Below are 17,035 nucleotides of genomic sequence, written 5' to 3'. Positions count from 1 at the left end.
TTTCATATTAGTTTTTATCAGGGTAGGAAAATATTTCATGTGGTTGGATTGGCTAAAATTCATGTGGGTGCTAACAAGTGCAGACTTGTCCACGTGGCATTAACACTGCAGCTGTGTCATGAGATACAATAATAATACTACATTTCACTGGTAGTACTAAGTTTCACTTTTTCTCACCTGTCTAAACAGATGGCTCCTAGGCTGAAAAGCAGCTGGGTGGTTTTCCAGCCTGGGGTGTCTGTACTGGCTGCCTCTCCTTGTGATAACAAATCATATTTGTCTGCCAGGGCCTCTGTGACGGCAGTGTCGGCCTCTATCGGAGGAATTCGGAGCAGCAGCTGACCCAGCAGTCCAAGAGTGAGGTGAAAGGTCTCGTTGAGAGATCCAGCATTGGATATGACTGACCTGAAAAGCTGGGGCAGGATGGAGTTCACACTGGGGAGAGCCAGAATGCTGCCCTGAGGATACAAGAAAGACGATGCAAATGTTATCTGTAGGTAAGTGGAAAACATGTCAGTGCTGATGTGGATGTGAATATGGTGGACATTTCAGGAACAGGAGTTAATGTTGGGTACATTATAATTTAGTGTTTGAACTTGACAAAGTGTTGATATCTTAATGTGTACACTGATAGTAATTCCATGTCGACAGTAGCAGGATAGCTTAGCTTTGAGTAAAGACAGGAAACAGCTAGTCTGACTCTGTCAAAACATAAAAAATCTGCTGACGCACTATGTCTTGCTTGTGTAAGCTCTATAAAAACAATGTGGTATAAATATGACATTTTGTGGTGTACTTAGAGTGTTACAAGTAGGACTATTTCTTGGCTGTGAGCAGTGACATACGTGATTCTCTGCAGGTTGCATGGCAACCTCAAAGTCACAAGATTCTAGAAACAGAGTGAGTGAGTGAGTGAGTAGTCCACCACTTAAAACATTTCTTTACAGATTAAATATATTAGATGTAACATGAAAACTAACAAGTTTTAGAGAGCATATTTTGTTACCTTTGAACTGAAACTAGCTGTTTTCCTGACTTAATGCTGAGCTGAGCTTACTTGCGGCTAGCTGTACCTTCATATTTAAAGTACAGACATGAGAATAATATTAATTACCCTCATACCAAAAAAGCCAAACATTTCATTTAGCATTATGTAGAATATCAACCCTAAAAACTGAACTGTCCCGTACTGGTTTGGCTGGTGGCAGCATGGCAGCTAGTAGTCCCAGGATCCTCTCTCTGGAACACTCTGAAAACACATGCTCCTGAAGGGGAACCTGGGGCAATCTCTCATCTGTCTCCTTGACAACATCAGATGCTGGAGAATTGACTGTTCCTGGTCCAGACTCTGAAGCTGAGAATAAACAAAAAAAAACAAAGCAAACATATATGGTAAAAAAAAACATACATATATCGACAGCTAATAACCACTAGTGAATAAAATCAGAGCTGTAGTCAGATTTGTGGAGGTTCTCTTAATACTTACATCGGACCACAGGGGAGAGGGGATCCTCACTGGACATAGAAGGTGTCTGGCTGAGGCTGGGGGAGTCCAGGGTGTCTTGGGTAACCAATTTTCTTTTCTCCCCTTCTCCAGTGCTTAGGGGGGATGCCACTTCTGAAGGAGCAGGGGGAGGAGAGCCCACCTCCTTGGCCTTTTTCTCTTTACCTGATGGTTTACTCTAATGGTGGGATGATAACAACAATTGAGAAGGTTCACAGCCACAGGTATTTAGAATACCAAATACTGCATTATCTACATTATAGGTGCACTCAACTCAATATGTATAGATGTGTATGGTACATAAATACCTGCTCTCTTTGTTATTTTGGTGTTCGATTTGGTATTATGTTTCCTGCCACACTAATGATCCACTTCCCCGTTGAATGCTCATCATTCAATCATCAAATTATCTTATAATGTGAGTTCTGTTCTCACCTTGTCTTTGGGAGAGGATGGGGAGCAGATTGCTGCAGTGCTGCCAGGGAGAGAGGAGGTGTCAGTGGCTGTACTGAGCTCCTGAGAGGACTCTGGGGAGACGGGACACAGCTCACTATCAGAAGCTGATTCATTGGATGACAGCAGAGCGAGCAAGGCTGCAGAGCGTAGAGCCACATGGATGATGGTATCAAAAAGACAAAGCATAAAAATACAAGTCAGAAGAATCAATGATAACATACGACAGATGGATAAACAATGAAGCAACCCCATTAACAAGTCAGTAAATTAGAAAACACTGCGTGTGTGAGAAGTTTGAGAATTGATCTTGTGTCTGTGTACCAAACTTAAAGCTAGAGTTAGTGTTAGCTTAGCATACAGACTGCAGGTCACAGGAATGGCCAACCCGACTCTTTCCAAAAGCTACCAGTATCACTAAATCTCACTTAATAAAGATGCTGTATCTTGTTTGATTAATTCATACAGAACTAGAAATGGCCAGTTTTGTTCCATCATCACTGCAATTCACACGCTATTCCCTTTTTTTAAACTGTGTATGGAGCCAGGTTGGCATTGATCTTCTCATCCAATAGTTCATTAAAAAGAAAGTTCTGGTTTGGACTTACCTTTGCCAGATTGCCCCTTGAGCAAGCAATCTGTGATGAGTTGGGAGGAGCATGCCTGCAGGGCTGAGGCCTGCCTCAAAGCATTGCTGTTCAAAGGCTCTCCCTCCACGTGCTTCTCACTGCTCAGTTCTGACGTGTAGAGGGCCAAAGCAGCAAACAGGAGCCAAGAGTAGTTGTGGATGTATGGCTGGATCAAGCGGTGACGGTCACTGATTCGTATGGTTACCATTGGGTAAACTGTGATCCGATGGGTGGGTAGGTGGCTGGAGGTGGAAGGTTACAAAACAGAGGTAAGCCACTAAACAGTAAGTACATTTTACAAAAATGTGATGAAACTTGTGATGAAAAAGTGTCACCTGTCGGGATACTTCTTTGCATTGTAACAACCAAAGCAAAGGTCGAAGTCCTCACAGACGTTGCAATTGATCCTCCTGCCTACAATGAGCCCCTGGCAATGGTCACAAGCATATTCCATGTTCACCATCTCATGGTCATCCTCATGGCCCTCAGGCTTGGCACCACCTGGTTTAAAGCACACATTCCCATTTATATTACCACTGACGCTCTTCCAACTTATGATTATTACAACTAACCTGTTTCTCTAAACTCTGGGCTAACACACTCCCTTGTGTGACTGTATAACCAGGGTAATGGAATGTATGAACTCACTGAGGAAACAAGTCTTGCAGAGGTCCATGTCCATGCACTGCAGACATCGGTAGCGATGCCAAGGCGCCATCCTCTCACAGCCATCACAGGAGATCACAACATTGAGCAGGTCACAATAACGAGCAATGAACATGTGCATCTGTGGGCAACAACATTTCCATTGTACCTACAGCTTGTTGAACTTCATTAAATACAAGAATTCCAATGTGGTCATATCATATGAGATCATATTAGGAAAACGATATTACAGTATTCATGCCAGTCTTAACCATTGCTGTCTTTGACTTTTCATATTTCAATATGATGACGCTAACATGTTACACTAACGTGGTAAAAATGGCACCTAATAAATATCAGTGTACAGTGTCAATGTATGCATGTTTGCATGTTGATGTCAACATGTAACTCAAAGAACTGATGTGCAGAACAGTCTCACAAAGCTGCTCTCATGGCTGTAGGCTCAGTTTTGTTTTAGCCATGTTGACAGACATTTTGATTGATATTGATATCACAAGTGTCTTTTCTGAAGTACAGGTGATAAGGTTGCAGCAGTCTCTTGAAGTGTTACCTACAGGTCTATATCTGTTCTATTGCAGGGACGCAAAGGAAAGAAAACAGAAAAGCAGCTGTGGCAAGCACTGAGTATCAATTCTTCCCTCACACTTTAGATACAAGATAATTTCCCTTGCTAATGACTGCATGTTTATGTCTTTTATGCACTGTGATGTACCTTTCTCCTATCCTCCATGGAGTTGTCTTCATCAATTTTGTCATACCACTTCTCAAACATCCCATCCATACATTCATCCATCCACTCCTGGTTCTTCTTGTAGTCTGCGATTTCATCCTCCTCGGCCCATTGACTGAAGATGAATTTAAACCACAGAAATAATCATCTCTGTAAATTTAAGTGGCTGGAACACTGTTTTAGCATAACGTAAAAGATTTGAAACAGCATGAAGCAGTATAAATGAAAGCTGAGTCTTTCAGTAGCCTTCATTAATAAGAACATTTCACTTCCACTGTGCAGTGCCTTATTTTCTAAGAGGGGGCGTGATGTTACCTGATGGCAATGTCATGAACACTGATGTTCTCCTGGGCCATGCTGAGCAGGAGGTCAGGAAACTTGATATTCAGAAAGAGAGGAAGGTCATGCACCTCCCAGCTCATGTCCAGCAGGTGCAACAAGCAGGTCTGCACACATGACAGGGCTGGAAGCAAGGCTCTGGAGAGCAGAGAGGAGGGTCAGGCTACACTACTGCACAAACATTTGGAATTACCCTAATCACTGCTGCTAGCACTTTTTAATGCCCATTAATCTAGCTCTGTGTGAACATGGTGTTTTACAAGGATAAGAACTTACTTCTCATTGACACTACTGAAGCCTTGTACTGCCTCCACCAGCATGAGCACCAACTGATGGTAGGAACGCCTCACCTCCTCTCCTAGTTTCTGCCCACAGTCAGATAACTGAGAGAAATAACTGAAAAAGACAAAGAAGAAAAAATCTTGAGTGAAACAGTTTTTTCTTTCTTGTAACATAAACTTTGTTTCTTTATCAAATTGTACCTGATATTTTTTTGAACAATAATCAATATTGGTACAAACAACAATACACAGAGCTATAAATTTAGCACCTTCAGTATTTTCATCAGGAACAGAAGTCAAAGCAGTTATTTTAGTTCAACTATGATCTGTCCCTGCTTGGCACGTAAGAAACAAATTTATACAGTTATTCCATAATTCCAAACTTTATTCAAAATCAAATATTCACTGAACTGAGCTAAATTTCAGTATTTACACACAACATACTCAATTTGCAGCTGTTCCACTTGAACTGAAAATATTTTCTACAGATGTACCTGGTGAAGTCTTTCTGGCATGCAAGCAGCTCCTGTAAGAACAGGATGCAGGGGGGTTGGAAGAGGTGTGGCTTTCCCAGGGAGTGTAAACACTGCTGAACCATCACCAGGACCTTGCACACACTCAGAGCCTGGGCTTTGCAGAGCGACAGGGTCTGCAGAATGCTACAGAAGGAGGAATAGTTGGATGACTTAACCCCGTTTGACAGAATTAGATAGATGAAAAATGCAAAACTGAGGACAGAAGGTCAGTAACCTTGCCGTTGTGAGTGCGTGGTCCCTCATAAAGTTCAGGATGTGCTTGAGTATTGGGTAGCGATCCTTGATAGAGGGGGTCATGTGGGGCTCTTCTATTGATCGACAGGACAGGAGGCGTAGACATGCCCGCCTAAACGAGGCTTTTGGGGGGAAGTCTGAAGGTGAAGCAGGTTCGCCTGGCTGGGTAGACAGGTTCTCCGTGGAGTCTCTGTGGCCTGGCCTGCTGTGTCCACAAGATGAGGTTTGGCCTTGAGCACTGGGGTGTTGGCTCTGTCCTGCTTTGGCCTCACCTCCTTCTTCAGTCCCCACACTCTGAGGTCCTACAGAGGAGCTGGCCTGGAAATCCCCTTCTGAGATAGAACCTGAGCGGAAGAATGGAGCACTACTGCCCTCTCCAGCTTTGCAATAGTCACTGTTCTGATACGGTACTCCACATGGGGTAAATCTGAGAAGCAAGAGGCTCTTCTCAATGCACATATCAGCTAGAGAGATAGAAAATAATACAAGTCAACTAAATGGAGAAAGAGACAAATGAGTTGATGAAAAGAAATAGTTGGATATGGCTTTGCTTTATCTGGAGTCCTCACCTAGTGTTTCTATGGTAACTTCATCATGACTTCCAACCCCTTTCTCATCAGGAATATTCATTTTGCCAACTCGGTATCTTTGTTTCATCTCCAGCTGACATCAAAAGACATCAGTAATAACAGTTCAGTAAAATTATCATATATAAAGCAGCAGACCATCAACAGAGATACGAATCCAGTCAGTAACACTCACCATCCATGTTCTGATGCTGTCTGCCAGTGAATACACCTGAACAAATTCTTCACTTAGACAAGATCTGCAGTCCTGACTGACTACTCACACAAAGACAAAACAGATGGGAGAAATCAAGACAACCAAGTTAATCAACTATGCAGAATTACCACAATTACCACAGCAACAATCTTAATAAATACACCACCTTTTGTTCTATGACCGTTAATTATAGCTGAGAATTACCGTAAGTCTTCAGGGCATGGTTTAGGGCTGGCGTGTGGTATACCATGGCTGCCCAAATGGCATTCACAGCTTGGTCTGTCTTTGACCCGGTAGCAATCTCGTGCCTCATTAGCTGTTTTTTGCAAGACTGCATGAGAGTCTTCATCAGCTCTGATCTACTGTCTGTCGGCTCCTGGGAAGGGTTCCAGCGGGCAAAGTCTTCCAGGAATCTGGTCAACTCATCAAGAGTCCATGTATTTGTCTGCCACATGGAAAAACAACGCAGTATTAGAACACCATCTAGCTGCCGAGGTAAAAAGCAATGGAATATCAGAAAGCTGAGAATGGAACTTTAACATAACTGGATTACACAGATTTGACCATACCTCGTCTGAGGCTGTTTTAGTCCGATTCGTCTCCCTTGTTTCACACAACCCGTGGCGCAGAATAGGTTTCCATAAAGGAGAAGACTGAACATGGGACAGTTTCCCTGGTGGAAGCTCCTTAATAGTACGTACCTCTGGAATAGACAGCAACCCATAAATATTAACATTTCAATCTACCATCAAAGGTCTGAAAAATGCTTGAGTATGATATTTTTCTCAAACCCAAACATTCAACGTTGAGTCTCACCATGAGGGGATTTCAGGGCAAGGGTTCTGGAAGCAAGACGACCCATCAGGCGAGCCAGCAGCAGCTGCAGGTCTGACATCCAAGAAATAGTGATATCTGGGAGGCCCAGGGCTGTCACTGTGAACTTGTAACCCCACTCGTTATTACTGCTATCAGAGTGGAAGAGGAACTGGAGTTGAGGGCCAGCATCAAATGTCACCTTCTATAGGAGCCGATAGAAGCAAGACACGTGTAAAGGAATAAAAAAAAAAAAGAAATCATTTTGCGTATGAGACAGTTGAATGGTTTCCCATGTCCTACCTTTGGCCACTTCTCAGTTCCAACCTTCATGTCATAGCGGACCTTCCCACCTCTAGAATCTGTGAATTCTAGGTAGTCATATCTGGGAATATCAAGAGCAACAGAGGATGGGTTACAAAAATTCTCACAAGGAATTATAAAGAAAAGAAAACGAAAACTTCTCAGTACATCATATCACCTCTTCTCAGTCTCACAGTGCTCATCAAACTCCACCTCAAAGGAGGTAGCACCAGGGCAGGCAAAGATGGTGGTCTCGTGGTGGCTATTCTCATAGTTGTGAGGGGACTCCATATTCCAGGTCCTCAGCACCACTGGCTGCTGGGGCTGGTGCCAGTTCTCTTGATCCTCCTAACAGCGACATGGCATACAATCAACAGTGGAATGTAATCTCTATAAATGGAAATCAGCATTGGAATACAAAATATGTAGGCAAAGGACAAGATTGTGGTATCTGAATCATTCTGTTTTCTGTTTATTGTCCGAGTAGTATTGAGCATTCGCGTTTGAGCAAAATTTGGTTTCGCGTTTCCTACCTACAGGCCATGTGGAGAGCATTGGTCCCAAAAAGTAACCTGGGGACAACGATTTAGTTTTATATGAGGTTTTTTAAAAATGTATCTGCGTATGAACGTAAGAGCTGTCTCTCAAATTCAACTCCAGTTTCATGTTGAAGCTGCTATTCAGACAGGCACACGGGAGAGGAGATCTTGGCCCGATTATTCATTATCCATATATCCACTGGTCACCCTGAAACGCTGGCTGTTGCTGACAGACGATGGCTGACAGTTTCTGAGATTGTGGTGGAATGTGACAAAGTTAATTTGGTCAAGTACTGTACTTAAGAACAAATCTGAGGTACTTATATTTTGAAATTAAGATATTTGTTTTAATTATGCACTGCTAGTAATTAAACTACACAAAAATAGTTAAAATTAGCTCAAATCCAATAATTTATAGCAGCATAATATTCACAGACCATTTTCATGAGTACTTTCTCTTTTGATACATTTTGCTAATAATAATTTCTACTCCTTACTGTACTCCTACTTTAATTTAAATGAACGATCTGAGTATCTCCACAACCACTAGTTACAGTAGTGTTTTTATACTTCTCAGCCCTCCACAGTCCAAAAACTGGTCTGCATTTCCAGCTTTCCATTCAAATTCACACAGTGGGATGAGATTCTGTATAAACTGTGATAAACTAGGGTCAGAGTGGACTGACCTTACAAAACATGTCTCCAGTATCACTGGAAAGATTTTTGAGTAGATCGACCAGAGAGGAGAAGCTCTGCAGCAGCACACTGTGAGGAATGTCCAGAGAACACAGCTCCAGGAGTAAAATCATCTGCCAGGATCACGACAGATATTACAGTCAACTTTATAACTGTGCAGGAAAGCAATTCAAAATCTTAAGAGTGTAAGAGTGTATTACCAGTTGCCTGAAGACTGTGGCTAGGATGGAGCTGCCCAGTTTGTCAGTTATTTCAGCACCAGTATACCTCTCCAACAGGGAACCAAGGGTAGTTTTGATACATCCTAGGAACTGATCCACATCTGTTAAAAACAACAACAAAACATTCAGTCATTATGAAAGCACATTTTCTCATCCACTCAACAATGAATTCTACTCAGTCTGACAGGGATCATACTGAATCATTACACAACTAATTTTTTGATCCTCTGGACTATCACGTCTAACTGAAAAGCAGCAGGCTCTTGTGTCCTTCTTAGCACAGAATCTAACCCTGAAAACAGGAAGCTTTAAGAGGACATCTGTGTCATGTAACACTGTCACTATATCTCACATTTCAGCAGAATGTCTCTGGCGAGGTCCATGGTGATACTGGTGGAGACTCCTCCTTTGAGCTGCAGGTAGCACCAGGAGAGCAGGCTACCCTGCAGAGCCCAGAACAAGGACAGCAACACCGTCCTGCTGGCTCCACCACTCCCATCCACCATCATAACCTCGCACTAACAGACAGGAAACGGTTGAACAGAGAGGAACGGCACAGAAGTTGACAGAAACATGATTTTGCGTCAGAGATGGACATTGATGAACTGAGACATTGTGTGTGTGACAGCGGTCCCACCTCTCTTGTGGACACCAGAAGCAGTGTCTCCATGACTGACAGTATGGGGCTGATGTCAAAGTCTGGGGGAGCTCCTTTAGGTGGGAGCAGGAGAAGGCCACATGGATCCTGGTCACTATGTAGAGAAAACACATCCGCTGCTGATCCACTGTGATCTGGATGTGTATGAGTACATGTGTTTGTATATCTACAGTATGCTTACCTGAAGTAGTTGCAAAGTGATTCAAACGTCACCTTCACTGACTCTGGCTGATCTTCTTCTGTGATATTTTTCTGTGTAAAGGCGTACTATTATAAATTCTATCATTATTATTCTGATTTTATTATTATAATTATTTCTAAAATAAACTCACCATCATGTGAAAGAGTTTGTCCCGCCTGACGCGTTTATCAGGGAAGAAAACAGCAGCCCCATTTAAAATGGCCTTGACTGCTTCTTTGTGCATAGCTTTTTCCACTAATATCTCACCCTCTGGGCCATCCACAACTGAAACACAAACATTACAAATATTCTAGCTACACCAATTTTCACACGTTCTTATAAAGCAGCCATGACAAGCAACTACTGTCCAAGAAACTTTTACAGAGAAAGTTAATCATTTGACCAAATGTAACCATTGAAGCAAATCATTGTTACTACTGTAAGCTGTGTGAAGGCTGACAGGCTCTTACTGTGGCAGAGGTGAGTGTAGAGTTCACACACAGCTCTAGCAGAGTCAGACACAGGCTCTGCACTGTTGGATGTGGAAGGACAAGCTGCTGCTGCTGCTGCTGCTGCTGCGACTCCCTCGTCTGGCTCTCTGCTCCCCTCTGGGCTCCGGGACTCCGGTGGGTTGGGCAGTGTGGGAAAACAGTTCTGCATCAGCTGGAGCAGCAGAACTCTACTCTTCAACACCTCCTCTCCCTCACTGAGACAAAGACATGTGCTCCATTACAGGTGACACCTTAATATGTCTGGACGTGTACGGCTTGACTGAGCAATGAGCAACTCGTTCCAATTGGTAATTATTGCTGTACTTATGACTATAGTGAGCATTTGGATAAAAAAAAAAAAACAGAAGTCACGGTGCTGCTACTCACATCTCCCTGAGTTTACTGTAGAAGGTCCAAAAGAGCTTCAGGCTGAGATCACTGAAGTCGAGAAGATACTTCTGCTTGAAGTTGGAGGCATCCTACAGAAATGCATAGAGAGGGAAACTGTATGAAAGTCGTCAACAACAACAAAATAAAAGCACAGCCAAACAGTGTCACACTCATTCACTCAGTAGTACAGTGCAGGAAATGTTGCAGTCTCCTAACAGCCACAAGTGCACCAAGAATAAAGTCAAGAATGTAGAAATGTAGCGATAAGTTAATTAATTTAAATTTAAGACTGGTATTTAATGAAATACAAGTCTTATAAATACAAGACAAAGCAGTCAAGTCTTTATCTCAGTCAAGCAGTATGTTGTATGGTAATTTCTAATGAACATTAGTGTTTCCCCTTACAAAGAAGCCCTCTATTTGTCAGGGCTCCAGAGTGCTACCGCTTTGATTGCCCATGTGCCCAAAAATCTGCCAAGTATGACTAAACATTTTAATGAAATTTAGCAGATCACACTACAACACCAACAGTTGCCTTCGAACAACTGTTATTAACATATTTTCTTCAGATTATTTTGTGTATCGCAGAATTTTTATGCATACGTGAGCATACCTGTGCCCGTGTTTGGGGCCGTGCCCTGTGCAACTCCCACAATCCTTGCACACAAACAAGAGAAGTTTTCACAAAAAACCCAATCAGTTATCTAAGTTCGATTTATTTATTTGAGTTTGTCAAGCAATTTTAAAGTTTTTTTTAAAACACGATTTTGTTGTGGTTTAACTCAAGAAAAATATTTATCTGCATCTTTATTCCTGTTTACAACTATACAGTCTATGTAATGTGTGAAGAGATTCCCAATGTTTATGGCTGACAAAATACTGTTATACTGACAAAAAAGTAATGCTTAAAATATATTACTGGGTGCACCTAAACAAATAAATGAGTCGCACCAGTGCCACCAGTGTAACAAGCTAGTTTGAAACCTGTTCTCTGGCTGGTGTAATTTAGTGAGAGATCATTTTAAAGAGTAATGAAGAAAAAAAATGCTGGAAGCAATTTTTTTTTTAATCAGCCATTGTCGCCATTGGCCCTTGAGCAGTGTAGTTTTTAAAATCATCAGATTTCCTACAAATTAAACGGTGTGTTTAATTGTGGTGGTGTGCTGTTTTGAGAAGTCTGTTATGGAGGTGGTAGTATGTTCTATGTACGGTACTAATTTATACAAATAATATTGATACTTTAATGATTAGTAGTTCTTCAAGTTTTGTGTTGTTGGGGGTAGTTTTTCCTTATCATAATGAACGGTTGTCAAAGGTTCCTAACGCGCATGTTGTACAGACTGTGCAGCCCTTTGAAGAAAATTTGTGATTTTGGGATATATAAATGAAATTTCACTTGAGTAGTTATCATAGTTACCATATCTCGTGTAAGCTGTTGTATGAAAAATAGCGTCTTGTTGAGTAGACAAAGGCCAGAGACTGCATCACGGTCGTAGCGCTCTGCCTTTGGACTGAGGTCGTCCAGGTCTCCGAGCCTCTCTTCCCCGGGGCACAGATAGCCACGAAAGGTGAGAGACTGCACTCCAAGGCGCTCAGCAACCCAGTCCTGTCTGGTGCAGAGGAATTTCACCATCAGGAACTGTGAAGAGGAATAAGAAGTGTGCTGACATGATAACGACAACAAATTCAAAACGTCTGGCAGCATGAAATGAAAAATAATTTATGCAAGAGAACACAGTGTTAAGAAATCACCAGTTGAGTGATTAAATAATGTAGAGAAAATATAAGAAAGACAACACGTATCTTAGTTTTAACTGGATGCAGGATGTACCTTTGCAATGCGACACTGCTGCAGCTCAATCTCCACATGGTTCCAGTCATTCTCAAGCTCAAACCAGCCAATCGGCTCATCCTCTGACTGTGCTGGAATCTTCGCACTGCAGGTCAGGTGACAGTGTTGGTGAGTCATTCATTCTCACACACTCACACACACACACACACACACACACACACACACCACTAAAGCAGACCCCAACAGTGCTGAGTACCATTATTTGCTAATCATTTCTAATCATCATCAACAACTTCTCTTCTAAAGGACTTGTCAAGTTGTAAACATATAAACACAAAATCACACGAAACTAAACAATCAACAATAATAATACTTAGACAGCTATAAAAGAATCCTTACTTGTCTTGTACAAACTCTTTGTAGTCCTTGTAGTCCCATGCATCATATTTCTTGAACCTCTTGAAATGTTTCTCTGCATCAAAAGGGTCTTCCTCCTTGTAGGCAAACACCAAGCCACATTTTGCTCCAATGGCTCCTTTTCGCACCTTAATCAAAGGAACCAGAGAGTACGTTTTTATCTACAGCGATCCTTCATCACTGTCTGCCTTATCACAGCTCTCAGTGAAACGGTGAAATAAAAACAGAGCCTCACTTTGATCCTCATCTGAGTGACCTGGAAGTTACTCTGGTCCTCTGTTGACAGGATCACACTAGCTTTCTTCTTGCCACTTTCTGTAAGAAAACCTTCAGAACAACAAAAACATTCAGGTAAAACCTAACAGCAAGTTCAAAGTTAAGCTGAAGACATCCCTAGCTTGAGTATGAATTTGTTATTGGTATTTTCTCATTGAGTGAGGCACTCTCAGTTGTACCGTCTCCAGTGGAGGATTCTGTGAGCATGCTCTCTGGTCCTGATTTCTCCTCTTTACTTTTCACATCACAGGCCTGTAAGTGCAACTGGAGAGTCTTCCCTGTAATGAGACATAAATCATTTTAAATGTATTTTCTATTACACCAATTATTTAATCATTTTCCGTACAAGTTGTAGCTTCATTCCTGGAAGACAGCTGCAGCTTTGTAAAAGAAATAGCAATTTTCCACTGCACAGTCCAGTAATGCATCTCTTCTTTGTAGGCTAAGCACTTTCTCTCCTTGGTCTATGGTTTCAAATGTCCTCCTGCGAAAAAGAGCAAAGGTAGTAACGTTACCATTGCGATTTAGCAGTCTCAGCCTAACGGAAGCCATGGACACGATGAGGGAGGAGGCCTTGTACTCCGTCTCTAAATGATCGCTGATGCAGGACAGGGCCTGGAGCACCTTTGCCACGCTGCCTCTGGCCAGGGCAAAGGCCAGGAGCGTCAACTCTGCATCAGGGCTCACACAGCAACTACACAAGAGCAAAGAGACAAACACTGGTTAGCTATGGGATGCTTTCATTTATATTAAATGATCATTTCTGTTTCCATTTGTTGTAGGTTTTCTGGCCAAGCATATTTTCAGGTATTCAGGCTTTCAAATCTTCTCTCACATCTTACAAGATTAGGTTTCCAGTCTCTCAAGTTAATTTTAAATTGATATGCTCATATGAACATTGACAGCATCAGTGATTACTGGAATTGCTCTTACTCTTCATGCTGTCTGCAGAGTAGACAGCACCAGATATTAGCTTCAGGTGATCTTTGAAAAAAACAAGTCTTTCTTCTGTCACTTACATTGCAATTTCTTTAAAAATCCTCTGGGAATTGATCTGTGTACACTACATATAAATAAAACATTAGTTTTATATAACAATATAGATGACATTAATTTAGAAAATGTGGAAAAAGACACCCTGGCTGTTTTAATTATTGCTGAGCTGCACAACTGGTATGCTCCACTGCAGTTTTTCTAACAATTCTCCATTAGAATTAAAAAGGGAGGAAAAGTTATCATTATTTTCAATAATAATAGCAGAAACAAAAAAACAAAATTCAAAGACTGGTATACTACTGACTAATTGCAAATGTTTCCATGAATATTAATTTCAATGCAGTCATACTCTGTTGTCTCTCCTAAACACAGTATATCTATGAAATGATGGCCACATTCAGACCAAATGTGTATGCAAACAATTTTTCACAACATTTCTTTGTTTGAAATGTAACAAAACAAAGTTTGAAGTCTCGCAAGCAAAGTGTTTTTGTGTGAGGGTTTAAGGGACGTGACTACAACAGTGGTAAATTGATTTTTAATATTTAAAGAGTAACAAAACATAGCTTGTAGTTTAGACTAAATCCCAGAGTCTAGTTCAGTTGCTTTTTAACTGGTGAGATTATTTCAGGCGGTTGTCACTGCTGTTGTAGATAAGCACCCAGACCACCACTCAAGGATTACAGTATAGTATATCAAATGGAATGGAAATAAGTGTTCCATCATCCGGCTTAATCAATACTTTGGTTTTAGTCTGTTTTCAAGGTGATGATGTCAACATAATGTGGCAGTGATGGGTCAGTGTGCTGATGTAGTCCCAGTAGTTCCTTACTCTGCTATCCTGAGGAGAAATCCATCCACCTCCTTCAGGATGTTCAAGGAGAAGAACTTGGGGAAGTCTGTGGACGAAGCCGTTAGGGACAACGGTGGCATGTGCCGTAAGGCTTTTCTAGGAGGAGACAATACAAGGAGCCTCTAAGAATCCAAGTGCTGGACAAATCACATCACATGTGCAATAAGAACTGAAACATTATAATCCTCACAATTTTTTTTTCTTACTGTGTGCTCTGAAGGACAGTCTGAGCCAGTGCAGGGTTAGTCTCCATGGATGCGGTGACCAAGGAGGTGAGGAGAGACAGGTACCAGATGGCTGAAGCATCTGAAACAGACACCTCTTTATTCTTGGTAATCTGATAGCCCAGTGTCTTCAAGCCATGTATCCGCGTGTCACATCCGTTGCGCAGGCACCGCTTGATGTTGATTTGGATGTCTGGGTTTGGATGAAGACATAATGTAGTTAGCACACTGATGGAATACACATCATGGAAAAATGCCATAAATGGCTGGTTCATCCCAAGCACAGCTCTGAGATTTAAATTTTGGATGGGCCTTTTAATTACAGAAGTTGTTTGCCTTCTATTGACAGTGTCCAACTAATAGTCTCACTAAAATAGAAATAACAGTCATCTCATTATAGCCCCATGATCCATCTAGCTGACAGTTTTTAAAACATTTTCAATTACGATGTGGTTTCTTGTTTGACTGTGACAACAAATACACAGTAACCTATCTATCATGTTTTATTTATTTATTGCTGTGGATTGTGTAGACCATCTATTCATTTAGAACAATGACATTTCAATTCTCTTCAAGGAAATACCATCTTGTTTGGATGACTGGATTACTATTCTATCTGTAAGGTGACTGCAGTGAGAGAGAGCGAGAGAGTGTACAGTGTGTTATCGCTTCATAATGTGAATTCATTTGTGTCTCAGCAGATATGGTCTATATGCTTTCAAGAGAGTCAAGGCAGGCAAGAATTTTCAGCTGTGCCTCCCTTCTTCCATGCTTTCCAGGTACTTCTCATCTCAACAGGAAATGCATCTGCAGCTATGTAATAAGACACTGGCAACCTCCATATCATGACATGCGTGTGTTGACTTAACAGTCCGAAGAAGCGTAAAATGGCCTATTGTGATTGATCCAGCTTTCAGGCACAATTTCAGGCATAATAAAAGTTGCCTTTTTCTTTTTTTTAGAAAGGGAAATGTTCTTTTAGACTTTATTGCATATTTAAATGTTAATTTCAATCACAGAAATCACAGAAAAAGTTAAGAAAACATATGATCTCCCAGTAAATTTGGATTGGCGAGCCACACAATTGGGCAGGCCAAGGACCAGTAGCGCATCCCACAATGTAAACGCTTCATCTTTTGAGGACAACATGAAATTAATGTTGATTTGTGATTTAGCATATCATTCAAAGCCACAAAGCACCGTGGGCTGTGACTGATTCAGCTTGCGGCTAAAGCTGCAAATCACAGGACTGCTTTCAAAATACATCTGAATCTGAATTTGTCACCATTATTTGATTCTGCTAACATTTGACTCTTGCACTTGCCAACAACCAGAACGCTATTCTTCAAAAGGGTAGACCACAAACCAATGAGTGACATCACATTGTCTATGAGTGTAGGTAGATTCAGTTCTAGGCTTATGGAATCTTTCATGTTGAACTATTCACGAAGAACCACGCAAGCCCAAAGTGAATAAACAACTATGCTGACAGATAAACGGCTGGTGACTTACAGGGGTGTGTGATGCTGGCATTCTCCAAGAGAGCAACATAGCCTGTGACATTGCTGGGGAGGCGGATATCTCTGATTTCCTGCAGTGACCACCGGTTTTTCCCAACAGCAACCGTGACCAGCTGAGGCATGTAACTTTCATCATCAGAAGCCACAGCAATGGCTAGACGTCTCAAAACCACATCTGGTTTCATTTTCAATCTGGGAACAAAAAGGAGACAAGTTTCCACCTCCAAACTGATCATATACATGTCAATGAAAAACCACATTGCTCAAGAATCAGACACCCATTCAAAGCCTCGAGTCGCATTCTACAGAACAGACACTCTTGCCTTATCCAGTGTGAACGTGCACTGCCGTCTGACTGCCAGAAAGATGCAGTTTCTCCATTTGTCATCTTGTAAATGTCTGCAGGATTAGATGAAGCTTCTATTGTGCTGTAGCACTGTGTGACCACTTTGACCTTGTCCACCTCTGGATCACAGTCCAGCTCTGCCCTGTACTGGATATCTAAATCTG

At 41.6% G+C, this 17,035-nt stretch overlaps 1 protein-coding gene across 1 annotated transcript in view; it reads right to left on the bottom strand.

Moving 5' to 3' along the window:
- zzef1 (zinc finger, ZZ-type with EF hand domain 1) overlaps positions 1–17,035 on the bottom strand; it is a 31,152-nt gene that overhangs the window by 12,275 nt on the left and 1,842 nt on the right. Inside the window, exons 4-40 of the mRNA XM_046411663.1 lie at positions 16,849–17,032; positions 16,518–16,717; positions 14,988–15,198; positions 14,761–14,877; positions 13,448–13,626; positions 13,112–13,210; positions 12,892–12,983; positions 12,639–12,784; positions 12,279–12,384; positions 11,865–12,086; positions 10,445–10,536; positions 10,037–10,272; positions 9,718–9,851; positions 9,567–9,637; positions 9,365–9,479; positions 9,080–9,245; positions 8,707–8,828; positions 8,497–8,619; positions 7,450–7,619; positions 7,272–7,353; positions 6,972–7,173; positions 6,725–6,858; positions 6,360–6,600; positions 6,135–6,214; positions 5,942–6,035; positions 5,353–5,836; positions 5,097–5,261; positions 4,598–4,717; positions 4,298–4,459; positions 3,965–4,097; positions 3,235–3,373; positions 2,922–3,087; positions 2,566–2,828; positions 1,940–2,097; positions 1,487–1,682; positions 1,191–1,354; positions 178–458 (exon numbers count right to left, since the gene is read on the bottom strand). Of these exons, the coding sequence (XP_046267619.1) occupies positions 178–458; positions 1,191–1,354; positions 1,487–1,682; positions 1,940–2,097; positions 2,566–2,828; positions 2,922–3,087; positions 3,235–3,373; positions 3,965–4,097; positions 4,298–4,459; positions 4,598–4,717; positions 5,097–5,261; positions 5,353–5,836; positions 5,942–6,035; positions 6,135–6,214; positions 6,360–6,600; positions 6,725–6,858; positions 6,972–7,173; positions 7,272–7,353; positions 7,450–7,619; positions 8,497–8,619; positions 8,707–8,828; positions 9,080–9,245; positions 9,365–9,479; positions 9,567–9,637; positions 9,718–9,851; positions 10,037–10,272; positions 10,445–10,536; positions 11,865–12,086; positions 12,279–12,384; positions 12,639–12,784; positions 12,892–12,983; positions 13,112–13,210; positions 13,448–13,626; positions 14,761–14,877; positions 14,988–15,198; positions 16,518–16,717; positions 16,849–17,032 (6,049 nt within the window). The remainder of the gene's footprint in view (positions 1–177; positions 459–1,190; positions 1,355–1,486; positions 1,683–1,939; positions 2,098–2,565; positions 2,829–2,921; positions 3,088–3,234; positions 3,374–3,964; positions 4,098–4,297; positions 4,460–4,597; positions 4,718–5,096; positions 5,262–5,352; positions 5,837–5,941; positions 6,036–6,134; positions 6,215–6,359; positions 6,601–6,724; positions 6,859–6,971; positions 7,174–7,271; positions 7,354–7,449; positions 7,620–8,496; positions 8,620–8,706; positions 8,829–9,079; positions 9,246–9,364; positions 9,480–9,566; positions 9,638–9,717; positions 9,852–10,036; positions 10,273–10,444; positions 10,537–11,864; positions 12,087–12,278; positions 12,385–12,638; positions 12,785–12,891; positions 12,984–13,111; positions 13,211–13,447; positions 13,627–14,760; positions 14,878–14,987; positions 15,199–16,517; positions 16,718–16,848; positions 17,033–17,035) is intronic.

Source organism: Scatophagus argus, chromosome 14 (assembly GCF_020382885.2).
Source record: "Scatophagus argus isolate fScaArg1 chromosome 14, fScaArg1.pri, whole genome shotgun sequence".
Classification (NCBI taxonomy): Eukaryota; Metazoa; Chordata; class Actinopteri; family Scatophagidae; genus Scatophagus; species Scatophagus argus.
The sequence above is the reverse complement of the archived record's forward strand: the minus strand, read 5'-3'. Positions and strand labels throughout refer to the sequence as shown.